This window comes from Chenopodium quinoa, unplaced genomic scaffold, assembly GCF_001683475.1.
Source record: "Chenopodium quinoa cultivar QQ74 unplaced genomic scaffold, ASM168347v1, whole genome shotgun sequence".
Lineage (NCBI taxonomy): Eukaryota > Viridiplantae > Streptophyta > Magnoliopsida > Caryophyllales > Amaranthaceae > Chenopodium > Chenopodium quinoa.
Genome location: NW_018745403.1, coordinates 384572 through 409815, shown reverse-complemented (window position 1 = coordinate 409815; position 25244 = coordinate 384572). Strand labels below are relative to the sequence as shown.

At 36.0% G+C, this 25244-nt stretch overlaps 4 protein-coding genes across 4 annotated transcripts; all 4 read right to left on the bottom strand.

Moving 5' to 3' along the window:
• Positions 1-457: 457 nt before the first annotated feature.
• Positions 458-2331, bottom strand: LOC110713076 (anthranilate N-benzoyltransferase protein 2-like). Its single transcript, XM_021891539.1, has 2 exons — positions 1674-2331; positions 458-1128 (listed from the first exon to the last, which is right to left on the bottom strand). Exons 1-2 carry the CDS (start codon positions 2329-2331, stop codon positions 458-460), a joined length of 1329 nt encoding a protein of 442 aa, XP_021747231.1.
• A 4623-nt stretch (positions 2332-6954) lies between these two features.
• Positions 6955-9016, bottom strand: LOC110713075. Its single transcript, XM_021891538.1, has 3 exons — positions 8858-9016; positions 8011-8721; positions 6955-7590 (listed from the first exon to the last, which is right to left on the bottom strand). Exons 1-3 carry the CDS (start codon positions 9014-9016, stop codon positions 6955-6957), a joined length of 1506 nt encoding a protein of 501 aa, XP_021747230.1.
• A 2874-nt stretch (positions 9017-11890) lies between these two features.
• Positions 11891-23772, bottom strand: LOC110713064 (anthranilate N-benzoyltransferase protein 2-like). Its single transcript, XM_021891527.1, has 2 exons — positions 22983-23772; positions 11891-13168 (listed from the first exon to the last, which is right to left on the bottom strand). The coding sequence occupies exons 1-2, from the start codon at positions 23656-23658 to the stop codon at positions 12498-12500; spliced, it is 1347 nt and encodes a 448-aa protein (XP_021747219.1). The 5' UTR covers positions 23659-23772; the 3' UTR covers positions 11891-12497.
• Positions 15525-21905, bottom strand: LOC110713065 (protein MAIN-LIKE 1-like). Its single transcript, XM_021891528.1, has 3 exons — positions 18889-21905; positions 16232-17941; positions 15525-16078 (listed from the first exon to the last, which is right to left on the bottom strand). Exons 1-2 carry the CDS (start codon positions 18955-18957, stop codon positions 16799-16801), a joined length of 1212 nt encoding a protein of 403 aa, XP_021747220.1. The 5' UTR covers positions 18958-21905; the 3' UTR covers positions 15525-16078; positions 16232-16798.
• Positions 23773-25244: the final 1472 nt, after the last annotated feature.

Below are 25244 nucleotides of genomic sequence, written 5' to 3'. Positions count from 1 at the left end.
GTAAACCCTGATAATGCTTATTTATTACTTCCTCCGTTCCAAATTAGATGACACATTTTGACTTTTGACATTATTCATTATCTTGCTTTAACTAACATTTGTGATTTTTAATTATTAAAAAACATAGTCATGTGGGATCTTTTTAGATTCATTCAATTTTTACATTATTAAAATTCAATTTTTAGTATTTTTTACAATAATATAATTAAATATATTTTCGATTGAACTTTTACATTGACAAACGTGATAAAAGAAACGTGTCATCTAATTTGAAACGGGAAAAATATAACAAGAAAACCCTAAGTGAAAAGCAAAAACTTAGTAAGTAATATGCCCAAGAAAACAAGACTTGCCACTTTTTATTAGCTTGTTTGAACTTCAAGTGGAATGTAGGTAAAAGAAAGTCATGCAAGAACCTTCCAAAAATCGTGCAAGATTCACATTAATAATTATGTAATCAAAGTTTGCTGCTAATCTTGTAGAAATACTCCTTAAAAGCCTTCATATGAGATGTGAAAAGCTTGATTGTAACTGAAAAACTACCATCCCCAGTTGAGCTTGGTGTTATGCAAGTTTGTCCCTCAAATTTGAGCCCATTAATGCCTGTAAATAGGGGCTCACCTAGACCAAAGTCAGCTTCGTGACAAGGCAATCTAGCCCAAGAATTTATTGAGAAGTTTGGGCTGGTATAAGTTTGTGGCCCATGAATAATATCCGATAGATTTGGATGTGATTCCACAAAATCAATTGCTGATTTTAAATACTCAATATCATCCAATTTTTTAATTGCCTCATGAATTTTACTCGCAACATACCAAAGTGGTTTACATGTGACATCTCCTGCCTTTTCTATACAAGTTGCATGAAAGAGGATATTACCACAATAACCTTGTGGTATTGCCATATCCTTCAATCTTGGCCGTCCGTTTGCAGTGATGTAAAGTTTGACGTCTTGATTGTTTGCTAATCCACGCGCCTTGCACACACTGCGCCACACGTGCCCAGCTTGAATCTCAAATGTACTTAGCTTGTAATTTGTTACTTCTTGAGAAGTTGCTTGTAATTTTAAGCTGTTAACTTGATCTCTAGTGAGCTTGAAGATACACTCGGTTGTTGTAATCATTTCACCTAATCAAAAAGTGAATTTGGTGATAATTTATGAAAAATGTAATATGTTTTAAAAGGTACTTCCTCTGTCCCAAAATAATTGATACATTGAATTTTTTTAATTATTCACATATTAAAATTTGACCATTGCTTTTTAGTAACGTATTAAAAATAAATTGTATCATGAAATATGTTGTTAATAGGTATTAATATAAAGTTTCATACTTTTTAATATTTTAACTACTCGGATTTTTGAGTTTGCTCAATTTTGACCATCTTTTTATTTTTATTTTTTTAATATTATTTAAAACAATATTTTATTAAAACTTGATATTCCAATAATATATATTAAAATAAATCCAACAATAACTCATTTACTAACTTTTGATTTTATTTAATATCAAAGAAAAGATGGTCAAAGTTGAGAAAAAAAAAAGTCAAGCGTGTCAATTATCTTATGACGGAGGGATCAGACAAGTATTTAATCTTGTATATTTAAGATCAAACTAGTGCATTGGCGTGTGTGTCAAATATTCAAACATGGATGGATCGGAAAACACAATCACCTGATAAGCCCTTAGGGGCTAAAGTAGGAATGGATGGCTCATACTCCAAGTGTCGAAACTTAACTTGAGGCGGGTTGCGAGGAGCAAGGTAAGCAACTCTATCATGAACTGGGTAAACATCGAGGTCTAACCCCCTAACTAATCGAGCCCACGAGTTGACAAAGTCATAATGTGAAGATCCATCACATACACGGTGATGTGTAGCAAAGCCAAGGCATATACTACCGCATTTGAACCGAGTTAGTTGCACTAGTAGTATAGGGAACGAATTGACCCCTCCCGAGTAGTCGCACGTAGGAAACACCCCCTTCATGAGCTGAGGGTCGGGACTCAAGTAGTCCCCGAAATCGGCTAGAGCTTTTGTTGATTCCGCCTCGACAAACACGACTCCCTTTGCATTACAATCGATCTCGTACCTTCCGTTGTCATCGTTAAATTTTAGCCTCCCCGCCAACGGGTAGAATGGCACTAAGGCTCTACTAAGGGCCTCCTCGAAAACGTCGGTATCGAAAGCTTTTGTATAGAGGTGGAGTACATTAGTATGCGAGTATGGTTGGCGTATGATCATGTCTAACTTCGATAGCCAAAGACTACCTTTTGGTGTCTCCTCAGCTGGACGTACAATGGTTGATTTCTTCACTTTGATGCTACTACTCATTTTAGTATAATTTTGATGAGTAAAGGAAAAAGAAATTATTGTAAATGAGAGATGGATCAAAGTAATTTCCAATAATAATAATAATAATAATATGAAATTAGAATTGGGGTATATAAACTGGGTTTTTCTTGTGTTAGTATATTTGAAGATGAGTGTATCGTAGTAATTGCGTTGGGATTAAAATGTGGATAAGTGTAGTTCTACTTATAGCTGAAATCGAGGGTAAGAAAATGTGATTACGAGAAGCTTGGACTGGTCGAAAATGGAGGTGCAATATGTGGTGAGGAAGGTTGCATGGTTAATGGATGGTGTATGAATTGATCTGTTACACGTAGAAGAATGTAATTTGCATGCGGTAAAATCCGTAGTTGGAGGGAGTCAGGGAGGTAATTGTAAATGATGGCGTTGTTATTGATGGAGATGGGGATGAAAATGAAGTTTTTTATTTCCTTCGTTCTTTGTGGTTAATTTTCTGATTTGATTTGGGAATGCTAATTTACATGCTTGGACATAATTTGGTCCGTTTCTTCCTAGTATTTTAGAAAATATTAGTTAGTGACGAAGCTATGTTCGGATTTTAATATTAATACTTATTCATGTTCACTTTATCTTAGTTTTGCTGAACTAAAATTATTGAATTGAACTTAATTTATATAAAACTGAAAATTTTTAATGAACTGAACTTAATTTATATTAAACTGAAAATTTTTAACGAACTGAAATTAATTGTACAGAATATAAATTGAAATTAGTCAATATATATTGGTTAGCAATTGTTTAAATTACTTGTACAACATCCAGAGTAGTTTATTTTAAGTTTACGGAGTAGATTAAAATGTTGTCATATATGTTTTTGGAAATATATATAAACTAAATTTGTTACTCCGTATTTTCATAATAAAATGAAAATTTCTAAAAAAAAAAAAAAAGGTTTAGGAGAGAAAATTCCCTCCAAAAAGAACTCTACTTTAGTACAGGAAAAATTAGAAATAATAATCCCAACTTTCAACGATTTTGTTCCAATAATCCCAACTTTGGATTATTCTGGAATAATCCGAACTTTGGGGGTTATTCTTTTTCTTCAAAAAGGACAAAAATGGGAAGATAATCTCTTTTAAGGCTAGGTTGGTGGTACAAAATTTTACTCAGAAGGAAGGGGTGGATAATTTTAATACTTATGCACCCGTTGCTACAATTACATCCATTAGAGTTCTTATGGCTTTAGCTTCTATTTATGGCTTGCTTGTTCTTCAAATGAATGTAAATATAGCTTTTCTAAATGGGGATTTAGATGAGGAAGTGTACATGAGGCAGCCTAAGGGTTTTGTTCTTCCTGGTAATGAAAGTAAAGTTTGCAAGTTGGTTAAGTCCTTGTATGGATTAAAACAGGCTTCAAAACAGTGGCATGAAAAATTTGATTCTGCAATTTTGTCACATGGTTTTACTCATAATTCTGCTGATAGATGCATTTATTCTAAGTTTACAAAATATTATGGAGTCATTGTATGTTTATATGTTGATGATATGTTAATATTTGGTACGAATATAAAAGGCATTAATGAGACTAAGGAATATTTATCTTCTCCAAATGAATGATTTGGGTGAAGTGGATACAATATTAGGAATTCAAGCTATAAAACACAGTGGGGGTTATGCTTTGAGTCAGTCTCATTATGTTGATAAAATGCTTGATAAATTTAAGCATTTGAATATCAAAGAAGTCAATTTCCCTTATAATTCGTCATGTAAACTTGAAAAGAATAATGGTAGAAGAGTTGCTCAACTTGAGTATGCAAGTGCAATAGGTAGTTAAATGTATGCATCACTTTGTACTAGGCCCGATATTGCATTTGCAGTTTGCAAACTTTCTAGATTTACTAGCAATCCTAGTGTTGAACATTGGAAAGCTATTGGTAGAGTTTTTGGTTTCTTAAAGAGAACCAAAAATCTTGGTTTGCATTATAATAGATTTTCATATGTTCTTGAGGGTTATTCAGATGCTAGTTGGATTACTAGTACTGGTGATAATAAATCCACTATTAGATGGGTTTTTATACTTGGTGGAGGTGTTGTTTCTTAGGCTTCAAAGAAACATACTTGTATTACTCATTGCACCATGGAGGCTGAATTTCTAGCCTTGGCAGCAGCAGAGAAAGAAGCAGAATGGCTGAGGAACACGTTATTAAATATAGAGTTATGGTCACAACCGATGTCAGTCGTTTCTTTAAACTATGATAGTGAAGCTACTTTTTCTAGAGTGTATAATAAGATTTATAATGGAAAATCTAGACATATTAGTTTAGGACATGCATATATATGTACGTTAGTTAAAATCAAATGGGATAATAACTATTGTATATATACGGTCTTGCAATACTTTGCCGAATCCATTTACAAAAGGATTACCAAGGGACATAGTGCAAACACCGTCCAAGGAAATTTGTTTGAAACCAATTATTTGATCAGGAACAACGGAAACCCAACCTTTCCTATAGTACTACCCCCATTATAAAGGGTCAATGTGGTAAAAACAAATTGTTTGTTGATGATATATTGATCATTGTTGAGTATAATTGATATATATGTGTAAGGGTGAGTTTTAGACTCTTAATAAAGTTTCAAAGGTTATTTTTGTACTTCACCTATATGAACATAAAGGAATGGTGTCGTTCCTAACAAAATTATTTTGTACTTTTGTAGATATTCATGAATACAAGGATGAGCATGTGGCCATAATAAAGCTACCACAATTCTAAGAACATTTGGTTCAACAATATTGTGTGTGTAGAATTTCCGGTAATGATATTTAAGATTATGGTTCAAAGCTACATCCTACCATTAATTTTGTTGTTAGTTTGAAAGTTTACACTAGGTGGAGGTTCAAATCGATAAGATACCTTCATTGATGCATAATTTTGTTGGTTAAGAAGATACACCAATTTTGTAGACTAAGTGCGGGATTGTTAGAGTAGTCATCATAATAGGTGTTGTGAATGATGGGAAATTAGTCCCACATTGGTAGAACAGAAATTGGTTATATAGGTTAGTTTATATAGTTTAATGTTGGGATGGAAGTCCCACATTGGTAGAATAGAAGAAATTAGCTTGTTCAATTCTATTTAGCTAGTTGTTGGGAAGAAAGTCCCACATTAGTTGAATAGAGGAAATTAGCTTACTCTATTCTATTTAACTTGATGTTGGGAAGAAACACCCACATTGGTTAAATAGAAAAAAATTAGCTTGGAGCCGGTGTATAAGTTTAATATTTTGAGCATAACAAATTTTAATATGAGTAGTGCCTGATCGGGCGGGGTTTGCCCATTCGGGGGCGAACATATACTTAGAAAATTAATGTTTGCTCGCCCGATAGGGCTATGTTAGCCCGGTTGGGCGCAAAAGAAAACTTATTTTCTAATAATTAATCAATATTCGATTTGAGATATATGACTAAGCTAGTAGTAGTGAGTTCGTTTACCTTGCTAGCAGCGGAATCGAAAGCGACAACCCACATACGAGCAGTGAAGTGTTTACCACTAGCGTAGCTAAACCCCCACTTGACTCCTTAAGGAAGTGTGCCTTCCTGCTTAAAATAGTAAGTTGTGTAACTATTAGAATAAGGGAAGCGGTTGATCGAATAGCCAGACCAAAAATGGTATTCAAGATTTGTAAGAACGTTGTCGGTAGCGTTTGTGGTAGGGCTAGTGAATTGCAATTTTTACGACCGTGGAACCGCCTCGGCCCGACCCTTAGCCTCCAACTCCTTTTTCAGCTTCGTATAGTCAGCTTTTGGATTCTTCAAAAGCACCAATTTTGGCTCACTTGTCTCCGCCATGTTCCTGGCCTTAAAAAAACATTTAAGAAATGTTTTTTTTTTTTTTTTTTTTTTTGACAAGAGGAACTACAAAAACAAAAGCAACAATAAAAAGAAAACTAGAAAGACCTAAACATAAATCTACGACGACGAGCTTTTGCAGCCAACCAATGAGTAAGAGAGACCGAATTCCAAGGAACGTTCGTGATATGACAAGCTGAAAAAGGTAAAAGAGCAGTACGAATATCCCGCAAAAGCCAAGCGCACGAGATATCACCCGAGCAGGTGCGGTAGAGAAGGGAAACAAGAGTAGTGCGGTTTGTGTAAATAAGAAGACGGAGGTACCCCCGACGACTTGCAGCCTAAATAGCCCATAAACACGCCTGAAGTTTCGCTTGAAGAGCAGACGAAGACCGACAAGCTCTTGAACCACCCCCTAAAACCTTTGAGGACTGAATACCCCGGAAAATGCAGCCTGTCCCTACAGCGTTATCTTAAGAATCCCAAGCACCGTCGAAAATTAAGCAGAAATCCAGATAAACAGTAGTAGAACCACGCAAGCACCCAGAACCAGGAACCAAGGAAGAAAGGCAAGGTTGACGCGGAACAAAATGTCGATCAACAAATACCCCACATTTCTTGCAACGCATCACCCAATCCTCCGAAATGTGGAAAATCTAAGCTGGAGAGTGAAGAGTCTGAGTGAAAATGATTTGATTTCGAGCCTGCCAAATAGCCCAAAGAATGCAAACCAAAGAAGTTAAACCTTTCCAATCCTTAGACCTTCTAAAACCCAAAATCAACTCCATAAACTAAACCTCAAACGGCGGAAAACCCAAAGTACTACCAATCGAGCCTGAGGGTCGAGAAACCAAGAAGGTACTAGCGAAAGCACAGTCCCGAAAGAGATGAGACGACGTTTCTGGTTCCCTATGACAGAACACACACGTTGGATTGATAGGTAAACCACGCCGATAGAGACAATCCAAAAGCGGCAAAGCATTGCGAATCATCTTCCAACAAAAAACCTTCAGCTTCGGAAGAAGTGGTAAACCCCAGAAAATCTTCCACCATGAATTAGAAGCCTGCCCATTGATACTCGAAGCCGCTACTTGACGGGCTAACATAGCGTAGGCAGACTTGGTTGAAAATTGGCCATCCCGAGTAAACTTCCAATACAAAAAGTCATCCATCGGCTTTAAAAGGCGTTTTGCTGAAAGAATCCGGAATGCCATCATGTTAACAAAGAACCGGTGAACCAGTGAAGGATCCCACGCGTAAGAACGCAGATTAATAATAGAGGAAACATAAGTCGGAACATCTGACCCATCGTAAGAATGTTTGAATTGTACTGGTCCCCTTGGAGCCCAATCATCTTCAACTATGCGAACCTGAGAGCCAGAGCCAACTTTCCAAGCAATACCCTTGGCAATAGTGTCCATGCCAATCTACAATCCACGACAACCCCAAGAGGATCTAGGAATCCTACTTGAAGGTAAAGAGAAAAGATATGGATACTTGGCCGATAAAACCTTCAAAACTAAGAGTTGGGGATGATGATGAATGCGCCAACACTGCCTAGCTAACATGGCCGAATTGAAACACTCCAAACTGCAAATACCTAGACCTCCTAGTCCCTTAGGGAGATAAAGAAGAGAAGCAGACCGTAGAGCTAAACCCTTGGTTGTAGTCAAGGAACGCCACCAGAAGCGAGCTAGCATGTTAACAACATGATGACAAATAGACGACAGAACCTTGAAAACTGACAAAATGTGAATGAAGGAGGCAACTAAAACCGAATTGATGATGACTAATTTTGCGGCTGCCGAAAGGTGGAGAGCATTAAAAACCGAGAGCCGCCGAGACACCTTGTCCACCAGAAATTGAAAATCAGAAACCTTTTTACGTCCCAAATCTACTAGAAAACCGAGATAGGATCCTTGATTTTCAGTGCTTCGAAGACGTAAGCAGCTAGCTAGATGATCTCGGTAGTCAGAGGGAGTATTTGGACTAAACTTGACAAAAGACATCTGCAAATTAATCATTTGACTAGACATAGCATAAAACTCCTGCAACAAATCTAGAACCCGACCATAAGCCGAAGGAGAAACCTGAAAAAACAACAACGAATCATCTGCAAAGAACAAGTGTGAGATGGAAGGAGCTCCTCGGGAGATACGAATCCCCTGAAAAAGTGCTTGCTCCTCCTCCTTATGCAACATAATAGGAAGAACATCCATACAAAGAACAAACAAATATGAAGAAAGAGGATCGCCTTGTCGAAGACCACATTGAGGCTTGAAGCTCGGCGAAGGATTCCCATTGACCAAAACCTGATACGACATTGTGGAAACACATTGTTGAATAATGTGAATCCAATATGAAGGAAAACCAAACAACCGCAAAACCCGGAATAAGAAATCCCAACGAACACGGTCATAAGCCTTGTTCATGTTCAACTTAAAAGCTGCATAAAAGTGTTTTCTAGCTGTCGAAGCATTCATAAAAGCAAGAAGCTCGTGAGCTATTAAGCCATTGTCGGATAAAAGCCTCTCCGGAACAAAAGCATTCTGGAAATTCTGAAACCAATGAGGGAAGCACCAAACGAAGACGGCTGGTAAGACACTTAGCTATGCACTTATATAGGACATTGCAAAGGCCAATGGGGCAAAATTTAGACACTGCCTCGGGACATTCAACTTTAGGAAGCAATACCAGAAAAGTACAATTCCACTCTTTCAGAATATAACCATGAGCAAAGAAAAACTGCACCGCAGTAACCACCGAAGAGCCCACCACTTGCCAGTGAGACTTAAAGAAAGTTGAAGAGAAACAATCAGGGCCATGCGATTTGTTATCATCTATGTTGAACATAGCTTCCTGAATCTCTTGAGGAGATAACGGAACCGGTAACTGATTTTGTTACTCTGTAGACAGTGAAGGTAGCTACAACTAATCCCACCAAGGGGAATTTGAGCCAGAAGAGGAATCTGAAACTGAATACAAATCCTTGTAAAAGGAAAGAGTCAGGGACCTAATTCCTGCTGAATTAGTAATCCAACTTCCGTCAAAGCGTCGAAAAAACGCAGTGATCCACGTCAAAGCGTGACCACCCCAACAATCAGGAACAAGATTAAAGTTTTGTGGTGGATTTGATGTGGGATTTTGTAGGGGATTCTTGCTCCATTGTTAGATCTGAGTAAAAGTTGTAGAAGATTGAAGATTTGAGGAAGGAAGAAGTGAAAATGGAGAAAGAAATATGCAATGTTTCGGGTGGGTTTTGTTATTTGGGTGGGCGGTGATGGTGGCTAGGTTAGTTGATTGGTAGTGGTGTCGGCGGCTATGAGGTGGTTCTAGTGGCGGCTAGGATGAGAGAGAAAGAGGGTATTCTGAGCACGTGACCCTCACGTAACGATTCAACACCGGTAAACCAAGTCAATGGCCTGAAACCGGGGTAAGTTGTGTTCTCGCAAAGAAAAAAATCTGGTTTTAGGTGTGCTTTAACAAAAAAAAAACAAAATTATAAGATGGTTTTTCACAACAAAAGGGTTATAAAAAGTGTTATCTGACAAAATTTCCTAAATAAATGGGTTGGGCTTGTATTGGGGACGTCAGAATAGATGAAAATTCGTCCAAACGTTTCAGGTGCTCTTCCTAGCCGTCCCCAAATTTGGGCCACCTTTTGAGGGTACGCCATGGGACATATTTGGGCCATACCCGTACCGTACCCATCCATGATACGTCCCCGGTGCGGGAAACGACTACCCTTCAGTGTACCGTGTATCACTGGTTGCGAGAAGGTTGGGGTAATTGCGGGTGTGGTTTGAGGGTGATGCCTTGATAGTGATCAACACCTGAAACGGTTCTTTGCAAGGATGGTCCCCCTATTTGGCTTATTTATGATGATGTGCGCTTGTTAGTTAAGTCTTTTAATGTTTGTAGTTTCTCTCATGTAAAAAGCATGCAATGTAGTATCTCACAACGTAGCAAGGTGGGATACTAATGGTTTTACTGAAAGAATATGTATGGGTTCGTTTATCCTCAAGGTCTTCTTACCGTAATCAATATATCGCTCTTTTTACCTCAACAACAACAACAACAACAACAAAAAAAAAAAAAAAAAAAAAAAAAAAAAAAAAAAAAAACTAATACAAGTAATAGGCTTCAACTATTAAGGTTATTTTTTTTTTATTTTTTTATTTTTTTACTTTTTATTGAGTTGATCCTATATTATGGTGAAATTTTTATGGTAGAGGCTATGTACCAAGCATGGTACATCCAGCCTTTGTAAAGAACATAAAACTGTTTTGTAAAACATAAAGCTGTTTTATAAAAAAACATTCAGCTTTATGTTATTTTTGTATATCTAAAGAACATCCGTACTATTAATAAAGAACATGATAATATTATGTAATCAACATTATTTATATTTACCCACCATAATCTAAAAACAAAATTCAAAAAACATTTCACAATAAGCAATGCACATTATGTCACAAATAAATGTACATTACACTGACAATCAAAGAATATGGACACTTACAACAGTTTATCAATATATTTAATTAAGATTATTATCTGATATAATAATGAACATATGAAAAGAACAGAGTATTAATAACTAAATGTATATTATAAACAAATATAAAGTACATCATGTTTTCTAATAAAGAACATTATTTAACAGTATATTCTTTTCATTCTAGGTATATGTTCATTACATTTTAATAGTATGTTTTTTTTACTATAACTATATGTTTATTACATTTCTATAATATACTCTTTTCTGCATTTTTTTAATGAAACGTATATATCATGCACGTCTCTACGAACCAAGGATTGATAATATGGTATCAGTTATAGTGTGAAAAAATATTCACTTGTTATAATCTCACCCATCCCTATCTACAAAGGTTATGCATGTCACTCAGCGTAATTTTTATTTTATAGAAAGATGCCATGGTGTACTACTTAAATTACACTATTGTGACAAAGGTTTGCTTAAGCATATACCTAGCTGGAGTAATTTTATTTTATTTTTGGTTGTTTGAAAGGATAATTTAGATTAAGCAGGTTGTGCATGCATGCCTCAAAAGTTGCACTTATTAGTTATTTAGTTCTACACAATTGTTCCTACTTTCAGCCAGTTTAGTATTGTGAGTACATAATACATTAATACATATCTTTGCTATTTCCATAATTCCAGCATTTACAAAGCATAATTTGGTTCTTACACTACTAGATAAATGAAGTTTCTTGTATTACAATATTCGTAGGTTTGAACAAGCTTTACTTGTTTGTTAAGACTAAGGGTTCTAAATCTTGATGAATTTTAAAGCTCCACTGTACTTACCTGGCCTTAATTTCACAATTTAGGGGTTAACATAGTAGTTTTGTGTAGAAAAATGGCAGGAGATGTCAAATGCATCAGCATAACTAAGACATATTCCAAGCAAAAATCTATCTCAATTGAGTTTGCAAAGCAAAAACAAGGGAAAAAAATATAAAATAACATACTGCTTATGGGAGAAAATTTATTTTTCAAATAAAAGGCAAAAATACTTGTAAGCATATATAATCCAAACAATTAACTTGAAATGGAATCCCAACTTTGATTCATGTCCATTAAACAAGATTTACCACCGTTTAGCTTGTTTAAACTTTAAGTAAAACACAATTTTTAATATGTGGTTGGCCACACATACTGTGTGGCAAGAGTTACTTATTAAAGGGTTACTTATTTTGGGGTTACTTATTCAGGGGTTACTCGGTCGGTTAGGGGTTATTCTCACACAAAAAATGCGCTAACAAACTGAGTAACCCCATAATAAGTAACCCTTGACCGACTGAGTAACCCCTAAATAAGTAATCCCGGCAAAAACGCACCAACCGACTGAGTAACCCCACAACAATTAACCCTTTGACGAGTAACCCCTAAATGAGTAATCCTGAATAGTAACTCCGGTGAAAACGCACTAACCGATTGAGTAACCTCGTAATAAATAACCCTTGACCCCGGATAAGTAACCCCGACCACACAGTATGACCAGCCACACAAAAAAAGCACCGCAAGTAAAATGTGCATAAGAGAATTCATACAAGAGCCCACCAAGAATAAAAATTTATATACATCGGTTGTAAAGTGCAACCCACAATTTTTTTTTTTGGAACAATACCCATAGATATAGTTTGCTCATTTAATATTATTTGTTCATTTTAAAATCTAAAAATGAGTGCACACACACACACAAAAAAAGGAAAAAAAAAATAAAAAAAATAAAAATAAAAACCAAACCCTTAGGTGCACCTACTTCCATAAAAGGTGTTATTCCAAGAATCGTGCATCAATACATATTCATAGTTTGCTACTAATGTTGTAGAAGTACTCCTTAAAAGCCTCCATATGAGTGGAGAAAAGCTTGAGGGTCACCGAAAAACTACCATCCCTATCTGAGCTTGGTGTAATGAAAGATTTGCCTTCATACTTGATTGCATTAATGCTCGTATATATGGGTCCACCCCATCCAAAGTCACCTTCATATAAAGGCAAACTAGCCCAAGAATTTATTGCGAAATTAGGACATGTAGAAGTTTGTGACCCTCGAACAATATCCATTACATTAGGACGTGATTCCAAAAAATCAATGGCTGATATTATGTATTCAATATCATCAAATTTTTTAATTGCCTCGTGAATTTTACTCGCAGCGTACCTTAATGGTTTGCACTTGATATCTCCTTCCTTTTCTAAACAAGTTGCATATAAATGGATATTACCAAAATAACCTTTTGGTAGCCTCATATCTTTCAATCTTGATCGTCCGTTTACTACGATGTAAAGTTTGACATCTTGATCATTTGCTAATCCACGCGCCATGCATACATTGCGCCACACATGCCCAGCTTGAACCTCAAATGTACTTAATTTATAATTAGTCACTTCTTGAGATGTTACTTGTAATTTTAAGGTGTTAACTTGGTCTTTAGTCAACTTCAAAGTACACTCGGTTGTCATTATCATCTCACCTGATCAAATAATGAGTGTTATGAAAACAAATTAAGAACGTAGTCAACGGCGGATCTTGAAAGTTTAGGGCCAATAATTTCTAATATAATTTTACGTTTAAAACAACAATATAATAACATAAGCATACAAAAGTTATTCATAAATTTAATAATATATACCAAGGTTATTCACAAATTTAATACTATCATTAATGTAATATAGAATAATATCATTAATGTAACAGTTAAAAAAAAATTAAAACGAATAATTACTGATGTTTGTTTTTAGCCTTTTAATTGTGCTCCCTTGGAATAAGTGCATATATAATTTAAGTTCATTAAATTGGTGGTTTGATGGCAGAATGAATTACAAGAGAGATAGGGCGGGCTTTGTGGGTAGTGGGTTTGTTAGTGTTTTGTTGGGAATTGGGGTAGTACTCCTATTTATTTGACTTGCTTTCTTAGATAAATAGTGTGTATTTTATGCGCCTTTAAGCCTTTTCATATTCAATTTTTCTTCCTAAACCTATCAAGGGCTTGAGCCTCTTCAATGATCCGCCCCTGAACACAGTACATAATATATATACTGAACTGCTATTCGTCGTTCGCAAATTACTGGGTGACGTTCACATTTTTAATTGAAATGACATTTTTGCCCTTGTGGGTATTTTATCTATTTAAGGGTCCACCATGGGTAAATTTAGTTACCGAAAACATTAAAAACATTACCGACCCACCACTTGTGTTAAAAAAATCCCAAGCATTAAAAAATCCCGGTTCCACCATTGTACGGTAATCCCGAGGAATTTAAAAATCCCGGGCCAGAAAAGGAAAGTGTACGGAGTGATGTTTTACGATGGACGACGACAACGTTCACACGCCGGAGGGTTCGACGGAAGAATCTGTAAGTATTTCGGAATTTTTTTTTTTTGTATATAGGACATCCGCTTGATTTTTCCAGAAATCTGGGGGAGATCCGCCCAAAATTTTCGGATGCCCCCAATAACATCCAGAAATTTCAGGCGGATGTGTACATCCGGATGAAATTTCCGGATGTAATTAGGGACATCCGGAAATTTTAGGCGGATCTCCCCCAAATTTCCGGAAAAAAGAAGCGAATGTCCTTTTTTTTGTTTTTTTTTACGTTATTGTTATTGTTATTATTATTATTATTATTAATATTATTATTATTATTATTATTATTATTATTATTATGGTTATTAATATTAGTTTTGTTAATTTTGTAAATTTCTGTTATGATTATGATTATTATTAATATTATTACTACTATTATTATTACTATTGTTGTTATTATTATTATTATATTAGTTATTATTTGTTAATGTTACGTAGTTATTGTTGTTATTATTATTAGTATTATTATTGTTATTGTTATTATCATTAGTATTATTATTGTTATTATTATTATCATTAGTATTATTATTGTTATTATTATTATAATTATTATTATTATTATTATTATTATTATTAATACTATTAATATTATTATTGTTATTATTGTTATTTTTATTATTTTTATTATTATTATTATGATTATTTGTATTATTATTGTTATTATTATTATTGTTAAATTTAAAATAGTAATCCTTGCGTGTTTTATTTGTTTGTATTGTTATTTTGATAGGATTCGGAGGTTGAAGACGACGGTGACGTTGTGAATTACAGTGCACATTTTGTGACAGACACGGTTTTTCTAACGTTTGACGATGCAGTTACATGGGCGGATGCTGTTGCAATAAATCTGGGATTTATTTTGGTGAAATCGTCTTTCAACAAACAAAGGATGGTCGACCAGTTCGATATTTAAGATGTGACCGGGGACGCAGGAGTAAGCCGAGAGATCTTGAGAACGCAATTCGGAAGGACACCAAAACCAAGGGCATTGGTTGTCCTTTCTACATCAAGATATGTTACGAGTTCGTCACCAATACTTGGTTTATCCGGGCGAAAGATGATGTAACTGGGACCCACAACCATCCAATGATTGCGTATCCAGAGGGTCATCGTAAAATTAGTGGGTTGAGCCCGAATGCGAAGCAGGTTGTGCGTGACATGACGAAGTCTAAGGTTGCACCGCGTAACATCATGGCGACTATTGCGGAGCAATTTCCTGATGATCATCCAAACATTAGACACATCTACAACTGCCGGAATGACTTCAGAGTGGAGATGTCTGATGGGAGAGGAGTTGTTTAGCAATTTCTACATTTGGCGAGACAGAGTCAGTATGTTTACTGGGTCATGTCCGATGATGAAGGCGTTTTACAGCACGCCTTAATGGCGCATCCAGTCATGGTAGACATCCTACGGACGTACCCCTATGTGATCGGTTATTATTCTTGGTGTAAGCCAAACACCAACTTGCTACTACCCATGCCTCACGATATTGCCGTTGCGGGCAAGAAGGGGGGTCACAGCACCGGAGCGAGAGTTTGTCATCGCTACAGTTGGGGCCTCACATTTTATTTGTATTGAACTTGCGCCTGATTCGCCACTTCCCCCGGTTGCAGGTTGGTGGACCGAGCACCACGACCCAAGTGTTGACGGTTGGGATCAGCGTTACGAAGCTAGAAGGAACATGTGGGATGCCTTAATTAGATAGTGAACATGTTGTTGTACTTTCATTTATGTTAAACAGTTGTCGTTATGTAATTTGCAACGAATTGAACTTAATTAAACAAAATATTTTCAAAACCACCAAAACAGTTGTTCAATACTTAAAGTACGTGACGAATAAATAGTACATAAACGAAATGCGTACAAGGGAAATAAAAAAAAACAGGAAGTTCACAACCCCATCATCGCCCTCCAATCAGCTCGTAGCGCCTCAGCCATTGCTCTTGTATCACGCGATAGGCTCGGATACTCCTCTAGGGTCCTTTTGATGACCTCCATAGACCGACCCATCCACTTCAATTAAAAAAAAACATATTAAATAAATCACAAGTTTTTTTTTAAAAAAAAACAACATATTAAAAAAATCGGATTTTAAAAACAACATATTATAAACAACATATTAAAATAACAAATTATTAAATTATACCAAAAAATACAACTACTTACGTAATCCGTGTTAGTTCTCTCTGGCAGTGTGCGACTCTCATGTGATGACGCAACTGGAGAAACACATGGATGAGAAAATCGGTACAGCCACTGCATGTAACCAGGACCGACTGTAGGAGCACCACCACCAAGTCTGCTGAGGGCACCTACCACGATACTAAAAGACATACCAGGGACAAACCGAGTCCACATCACAGATGTCATCTCTGGCGGAAAGTCAACCCGATACATCTTCAAGTTCGTCGGTCTCTTAGCCTTCTCAGGCCTGATAATGGCTGGTGGAATGCCCTGGACGTATCCAAGTTGTCGAACCACTCGATCAGGCATGTATGGCTCAATGATGCTACGATACTGGATGCAGCCAATGAAAAGAGTAGCAGGCACGCGTCGTGCTGGATCAACTCCGTACGGTAGCCAGTTAACTTCATTGTCAGTCAAATGATCCTACCTAGCCCGAAAAGCGAGAAGGCGCTCCATGCTCTTGTTAGGGCACCCCGATCCAACATCCCAGGCGGACGCACGAGGAATAGCAAGTTCTCTGGTCAAGGTCCCCTGCTGAGGCCGGAATTACGGAAAGTACTCGTAGATCCACGCCTGCAGAAGCGTAAGGCAGCCAGTGATAGAATCGGCATCTCTTCGTGATGCTGTACCCAATTGCCGGTACATGTATGCTAGCACAGCAGAACCCCAGGAGTACTCACTAATCTGAACATCCTCAACAAACAACTCGTTGAGGAAGGAAGGATGAGTACGGTTTCCACTCTTGTCCAAAAACAAACAACCGCCAAGTACTAACCACAGGTACGCTCTGTAATGGAAACTGAAGGGCCTCTGCGCCTCCAAGGTCGACTCCACTATCCTCTCAGTCAGGACCCCACTACCCTGCCATACGGTTTTGGTACCGCACTTCTCATTCAGCTCTTCCTCAGTCATATCCAAGGTAACCGAGCACGCGTCCCGTAAAACGTCCATGCTAGGAGTAGTGGAAACCATGGAACCGTCAACACGAAGCCCTAGAATATGATACACATCATGCAGCATGATCGTGATCTCCCCAAAAGGCATGTGAAACGTGTTCGTGTCTGGCTGCCATCTCTCAACAAAAGCAGAAATTAAGGGCCAGTCAAATCGCCGGAACATGATCCCGGGTAAATGAGATATACCAGTGCCATCAATCGGTTCCAGGTGCTCCGGCGGCAGACGAGCGCGCCAGTTAGCCAATTCAGAACACAACTGTGTCCTGCTCAAACACCGCAACACGTTTCGCTCCTGCCCACCCCATATGTAGGCAGACACGTGACCCCCAAAACTCGGAATAACGGTACCATCCTCAGGCCCACCTGGCATCGGCTCCTGCACCACCCATGACTCTGACGAGCTGGTAGAAGCTTGACCTGGTTCACTACTGCTAACATATCTCCTATGGTCACCCCTATACACAGTACGGTAATCCTGAGGGTCATACTGTGCATCTGCAGCAGATTGACTTCCTCGATCTTCATCCTCATCCTCATCTGATGAAGGCACTCCAGTAGACGAATACATGGGGGCGCTCCCCTGTGACTGGTGCTCCCCCGACCAAGCACCAGCAGTCCCATACTGCTGCTCATGCTGAAACAGTGCATGTGAAGGTCCTACACCACCTAACTCCATCCTAACAGACGCATTCAAACGTCTTGATCTTGCATGACGAGGACCAGAACCCTCAATCTGCATTAAAAAAATAAGTACAGAATCATATTTCAATAATAATTCATAGTCAAAAAAATCAAATCAAAACTATAATAAATCAAATCAAATAAACAATAATAACAGCATTACAAATAATAACAATAATATTATTCTTACAATACTAATACACTACTAACAATAACAACACACTAACACACTACAAATAATTTCAACACAATAACAGACCAAATCAAAACTATAATTAACCACAAAACTGCCAAAATTTAAACGCAACAAAGACAACCCAATAAAAAAAACAATTACAATAACAATAACAACAATTTAAGTAAACAACCATAATACATAACAACAACAACAGCAAAAACCAATACAAACCAAACCAAATTTACATAACAATAACAATACATAGCAACAACAAACTTACTTTAATGCTAAACTATAATTATTGTAAAACTAAATAAACAAAAATTACATATCAATAACTATTGCAAAACTAAATCAAGAAAAAAATTATTTTAATGCCACAAATGAAGGACACAAATTACTTCAAAAAAAAAAGAAAAAAAAATGAAGGACACAAATATTTTCAAATTAAAACATGCACCAAATCAACAAAATCGAGGACAAAAAAAAATAAGAAAAACAAAAATTAAAAAACAAAGGAAAAACAAAAAACAAAAAAAGGTGGAAAAACAGAAAAACACACAAAAAAAAGGGAAAAACAGGAAAAAAAAAGGGGAATAACAGAAAAATAAAAAAAAAATAAAAAAAACCTGGAAACTGGACTTCCGCCCAGAAAATCCGGAAGTCCAGGGGAACTTCCGGAAATTTCAGGCGGAAACCCCACTTCTGCCTGAAATTTTCGGAAGTTCGCCTGGACTTCCGGAATTTCTGGGCGGAAGTCCCCTTGTCCAGAATTTTTTTTTTTCAAAATTCAAAAATTTAAAACAAAAAAAAAAACTCACCGGCTCGCCGCCGCTAACGCCGCCACCACGACCACCAAACGTTAGCCTAATTCTCCGTCGGTCTGCCATTGTCGGATTCAACGTTTGATTGCAAGATTTGCTTGTGTTTGAGTAGCCTTCAACTATTTTGGTTTTTTTTTAAAAAAAAAAATTTCTGATTTTTTTTTTGTCAAAATTTCAGATTTGTTGGAAGGTTTTAGAGAGAGAAAGTGTCAAAGAGTGATTTTGTGAGATGGGAAATGTCTCGTAAAGCCCTAACTTACTTTATCGAGTATTTATATACGGAGGGCAATTTAGGAAATTCATGTAAAAAATGTGAACGTCACCTAGTAAAATGCGAACGACGTTTAACAACACCCTATATATATACTACCTTAATAGCCTTTAATCTTTCACCCTTGTACCTTATACTTATTACCTATAATTAGAATGTGAAATTTGAATATGAGACCACCTTTTTTTTTTTTAGAAAGGAATTTGAGACTTAATACATTCACAAGCACTGTTTTTGAACAAAGGGAATGTTGTGTTCCTTTAATATTACAATATAAAGAGAAATAAATTATGCATTATACATCACACCTTTAATTTTATAATGGTTTAAAAAAAATTGATATTGTGAAAGACATATCAAGATGAATATTTTCATAAAAAATGTAATATTATGTATGCATGTAGATAAATATGAAGTATAAAGAAAATTCTCAATGGCAGTCATATACAAGTAGAGGTGTCAATTCGGGTAAACAGGTTGGATTTGAGTCGGGTTAGTCTGGGTCGGGTCATTTCGGGTTAATATCGTAACCTATGCAAGTCGGGTTCGGGTTGGGTCATGTTTAAGTCGGGTCATGTCGGTTCATATATCTTATCGGGTTTAAGTCAGGTCAATAACAAGTCAGGTTACATTCGGGTCGGGTGAACAATAGGTCGGGTTTAATTCGGGTTTTAACGGGTTGAAACGAGTTAGGGTCATTCTCGGGTTCGAGTCGGGTTCGGTTCAAGTCAATAATTTGCGAGTTATAATCAGGTCGGGTCATTTCCAAGTCGGGTCATGTTCGGGTTTGTGTTTCAAATATTGGGTTAATTTGGGTCTCGGGTTGATTTTAGGTCGGGTCATATCGGGTTCAGGTGTATTTTTCGTGTCGGTTTATTAAAAGTTCATGTATTGACGTTTATGTTTAATCAATATCAATTTCTTCATTTATTACATTTTTTCGCTTATTTTAGGATAAATAATTTCATATAAGTTCAAATTCGAACTAAATGTGATCATGTAAATTTAAGATAAATTATAAAAAGTTCATATTAATTTCGATAAAATATATATGTTCAGGCCCTATTCTAATCTATTTTTCATTGGTTCCACTCATTTTAGGAAACGATTTCAGACTAGTTTTTATTTAAGTTAATAAGTTCAAACAAGTTTAGATAAGATATATGTATATAATAAGTTCATATTAATCGAGTAAGATAGTTTAGTTTAGATTTTTAGAACATAAGTTTGGTAAATACGTCATATAATGTTCGAATTCGGGTCTCAAATACTCGGGTTAACTCGGGTTTAACTAGGGTTAGTTTCAGGTTGGGTCGTATCGGAACCGGGTTCGGGTAAATTTTTCAGTTCGGGTCAGCTTTTAACAGTTCCAGTAATAGGTCGGGTTACATTTGGGTCGGGTTTGTAATAGGTCGGGTTAAATTCGGGTCGGGTTAGTAATAGCTCGGGTTAAATTCGGGTTTTGACGGGCTAAAAAGGGTTTAGGTCAATCTCGGTTCAGGTCAATAATTTACGGGTTATATTTATTGATTATTTAAAGTGTTGGTGGTGCGCGCTCGTGCCCATGAAGAGCGCCCGCGCAAGGTAGGCGCGGCCGCGCAGAGCGCGCGCCCAAACCGCGCACCTCTCTGGAAATCAGCAGATTAGAAGGGTGTGGTTGGTGCGCCCGCGCTTCTAGCCGCGCTTAAACCGCGCCCCTCACTGCCTTCTTATGGAATCTCGCAGATTTTGGGAGGCGTGCCCGCGCCTCCCTGTTTTGCGGTTTTATGCTGACGGTTATTTCTTTTATTAAAAAGAGATTCTCGTGAAATGGAAAAAAGGACAGAACTTTGGTTCATCTTCTCTCCCAAAGGTATTCTCCACATTTTTCTCTCAAACTTCTTGCAAACTTTTGTGAGAAAAACTCTTGAAATTTAGCCAACTTTGTGAATTGTTCATTGTATTCCGATTCTAGTGCTAAAAACGAAATTTGCTGTCAATTGTATCTCAAAGAGGATTTCCGATTTAACCTAAGCACCATGTGGGGGAAATAAACCTCTTTAGGAAACTGTATACACGCCTTTGACAATGTATCAAGATTTGAGTCTTACGGGACACAAGATTTGAAAGTGTATACATGCTTGGTGTTGTCGGCTTGGAGGAAAGGCAAGTTTGATCATTTTCACACTAGAGTAGTCTTTGTAAATTTTCAGTAATTTCTTTGACATTTCTAATACTTGATTGTAATACATTGGTTTGTATTTGTTATTTACAATTTAATAATGTAATCACATTATTTAGGATTTGTACCCACACATATATTTTCTGTTAAGTGATTTTCTTGATTGAAATCGCTGTAAATCCTAACAATATTCAGGACAGGTCATCTCCAGGTCGGTTCATGTTCGAGTTCGGGTCTCAAATACTCGGATTAACTCGGGTCTAGGGTTGGTTTCAGGTCGGGTTATATTGGGTTCAGGTCACCTTTTTTCAGGTTCAAACAGGTCGGTTAATAATCGGGTTCGGGTAAATTTTTCGGGTTAGGTCAGTTTTTGACAGCTCTATTTACAACTGCGGTTTCTCAATGGTAGCCAAATTTTTTCAATAATCTCCTAAATAACATTAGTATTCTAATTAGTTTTTAATATAGCTATACTTGATTAAGCTCGTGTGATGCACAGTTTGTTTCTAGTTTTAAAACAAATATATTTATGTATGTATGTGATAAAATTTATTATTTTATTAGTTGTACGTAGAATATCATTTAATTTTGTTATTTTAAAATAAATTGTGAATTTTCTATATATTTAGATAAAATTCTTAATGACAAAAAATAATATTTTATATTTAATTAATTTAAACTCTAAAATCTTATTCGCCAATTATGCTTATGTGGCACTTGAATTATTTAATTCTAAAAGAAATCACAAATCTTTTATTTAATTGGCTATAACTAAAATTTATTGTGCAAAATATGCTCTTTAGAATGTAAATCAAAATGAAATAGGATGTAATCTTAATTTCAACAGTGGCTTATATGATATGTCCCGTCCTTCAATTTTCAACTTATGAATTGAGTGTATGTGTTCCTTAATTGCAGGTTCTATCAATGGAGGTTTATAATTTCACTTTAAATAATAAGTGTATGGAGCTCTGTAAACTTCGTAATCATTCATTGCTTATCGAGTTAAGGTAAGAATTAGGGACTAAACGTTTTTACTTTTCACCTTTTGAGACCTGAACTTTTTACTTTCACCTTTTGGGTCCTAGAAAAGAATTTCAGTTGGATGAATTAACTATGGTTAAGCAATGAGGCCCACCAATTATTTTAGTTCTAAATTTATTTGCAAAAGAGAAATTTTGTTAGTTTTTCCCAAAAAAAAATATTGCTCATTTATTACGGCTTTTATTGAGGTAAAAATGATGAGAATTGCAAAATGTTTGAGGGGAAAGTATTTGAAAGCAAAATTAGTGGGATTATAGAAATTAAAAAACCAATGACATATGCTATAATATCAAACAACTCCTACTATATCAAGGACATGACCACTATGAGGAAAATTTATTTAACGATGGTTAATGATTTTAGGTTAATTTGGTCATATTAACTTATTTTTTTTTTGAAACATGGTCATATTAACTTAAATATAGCTATATTAGAGAATAATTAGAATACTAATGCTATTTAGGATATTATTGAAAAATTTTGGCTACCATTGAGAATCTGCAATTGTATATGGCTATCATTTAGAATTTCCCTAATATATAAATATATGAATATTGCCTAATTATAATGCAGACGTTGCAATATTTAAGAAACATATGGGAATTATATAATTACCTGATAAGCCCTTTGGGATTAAAGGGGGTAAGGATGGCTCATACTCTAGGTGCCGAAACTTGACTTGAGGCGGGTTGCGAGGAGCAAGGTAAGTAGCCCTATCATGAACAGGATAGACACTAAGGTCTAAACCCCTAGGCAGTATAGCCCATGAGTTGAAGAAGTGAAAATGGGAAGTCCCATCAGCTACATGGTGATGTGGTTGAATACTAAGGCATAAACTACCACATTTGAAGTTGGTGATTTGCACTAGTAGTAGAGGGAATGACGAGAGCCCTCCCGAGTAGTCGCATTTAGGGAAAACTAACTTCTTGAGTTGTGAATTCGGGTTTAAGTAATCCCCATAATCGGCAAGAGCTTTTGTTGATTCTGCCTCGATAAATAAGGCTCCCTTAGCATTGCAATCGATCTCGTACCTTCCATTTTCATCGTTGAATATTAACCTCCCTACCATGGGGTAGAACGGCACTAGGGCTTTACTAAGAGCCTCCTTGAAAATGTTGGGATCAAAAGGTTTATTAGTATTATTGTTGGGAGGATAAAAGAAGAGAGCATTAGTATGTGAGTAAGGTGTGCGTATTATCATGTCGATCTTTGAGAGCCAAAGACTGCCTTTTGGAGTCTCCTTAGCAGGGCGCACCATGGTTGATTTCTTCACTTTGATGCTACTGCCCATTTTGTTCTAATAAGATTTTGATCGATAATAGGTAATTCTTAGGCTCAATTCAAAGATTTTGTTCTAATGTGAGTTTTTGGCTATTTGCTACTCCGTAGTAGTTAGAGTCGTAGAAACAGGATTACCTTTACCACCTTGTCATTTAGCTATTAGGAATCTATTGTGGGCCTCAATATCAAAACATAATCTTACCTGCCAATAAGCTAGTGTCGGTTAGATTTTTGAGCCAATCCATGCAATATAAAACTTAAAATTTGATAATCCCTCAGTACTTTTTTTTTAAACGTTATACTTTGACTGTGACATTGTTTTAGATAATTAAATCGTATTAAATATAATAAGAAATAAATGGGAGTATTTAAAAGTTAAAAATTTGTAAAAAAAAAAAATAAATAAATAAAATTTGTATTTGTATTTGTATTTGCATGAAAGATTATCACTAAAATGATTTATATGGCCATTTGCTATTAGATTTAGAGAGGATTACCACATATTCGTTTAGCTAATCACGAAGTTTTATATGTGGTTGGTCACATTGTGTGGCCGAAGTTACTCGGTTAGGGGTTACTTAGTCAAGGGTTAATCGATCAATCAGAGATTACTCGGTTAGTTAGGAGTTACTAGGTCGTTCAGGGGTAACTCGATCAGTCTAGGGTTACTCGATCAGTTTAGAGTTACTCGATTAGTGTGTTTTGGTATGTATCAGCCGGCCACACAGTGTGACCAGCCACACAGAAAAAAAAACTATAATATAATAATCCAGGTGCTAATTTTTTTTTTTTTTAGAAAAAAGGATAATTTAGATTAAGTAGGCATTGCATAAGTCAAAGTTGCACTTTTTAGTTCTATACAATTGTTCTTACTTTCAGCAAGTTTAGTACAATCTCCGTTTTATATAATTTGCAACAAAAGAATATTTTATATCTTATAAATAGTACCTGGCCTTACTTTCACAATTCAAGGGGTTTTTTTTAAGATAGTTTGAATTGACTTCGCTATTAAATTATTAATTAATCTACTTAGTCTCTCTTAATCAGGTTTCACTTGCCTAATTAATCTTAGGATTTTTATGTCTATTTCACTAATTAATCACAAAAAACAAATTTGGAAAAAAAAAAATGAACGTTTCAAATCATTGCCACAAGCTTAGCTTAAAGCCAATTTTAATCATACAGTTTAAATTTATTTCTTTATTAATGAATGATCATGCATTTTAATAAACCATGCATGCTTTACTACTTTAGAGTCCTCATTAAACATTAGAAGTCCTAAAACAATTAACAATCAGTAAGATAAATGACAAACACTTTTTAAATACAACCAACACAAATTCCAAGTAGAATTCTATCTCTACAAGGATTCTTGATATAAAAAGTTTGCAACTAGAGAAATAAAATTTGCAATATAAAACTCTTACGAATAAAAAAGAAATCTATATATGGGCTAATAATGCTTAAAACAAAAAAAATCAGAAGCCTGCCCATTGATACTCGAAGCCGCTACTTGACGGGCTAACATAACGTAGGCGGACTTGGTTGAAAACTGGTCATCCCGAGTAAACTTCCAGTACATAAAGTCATCCATCA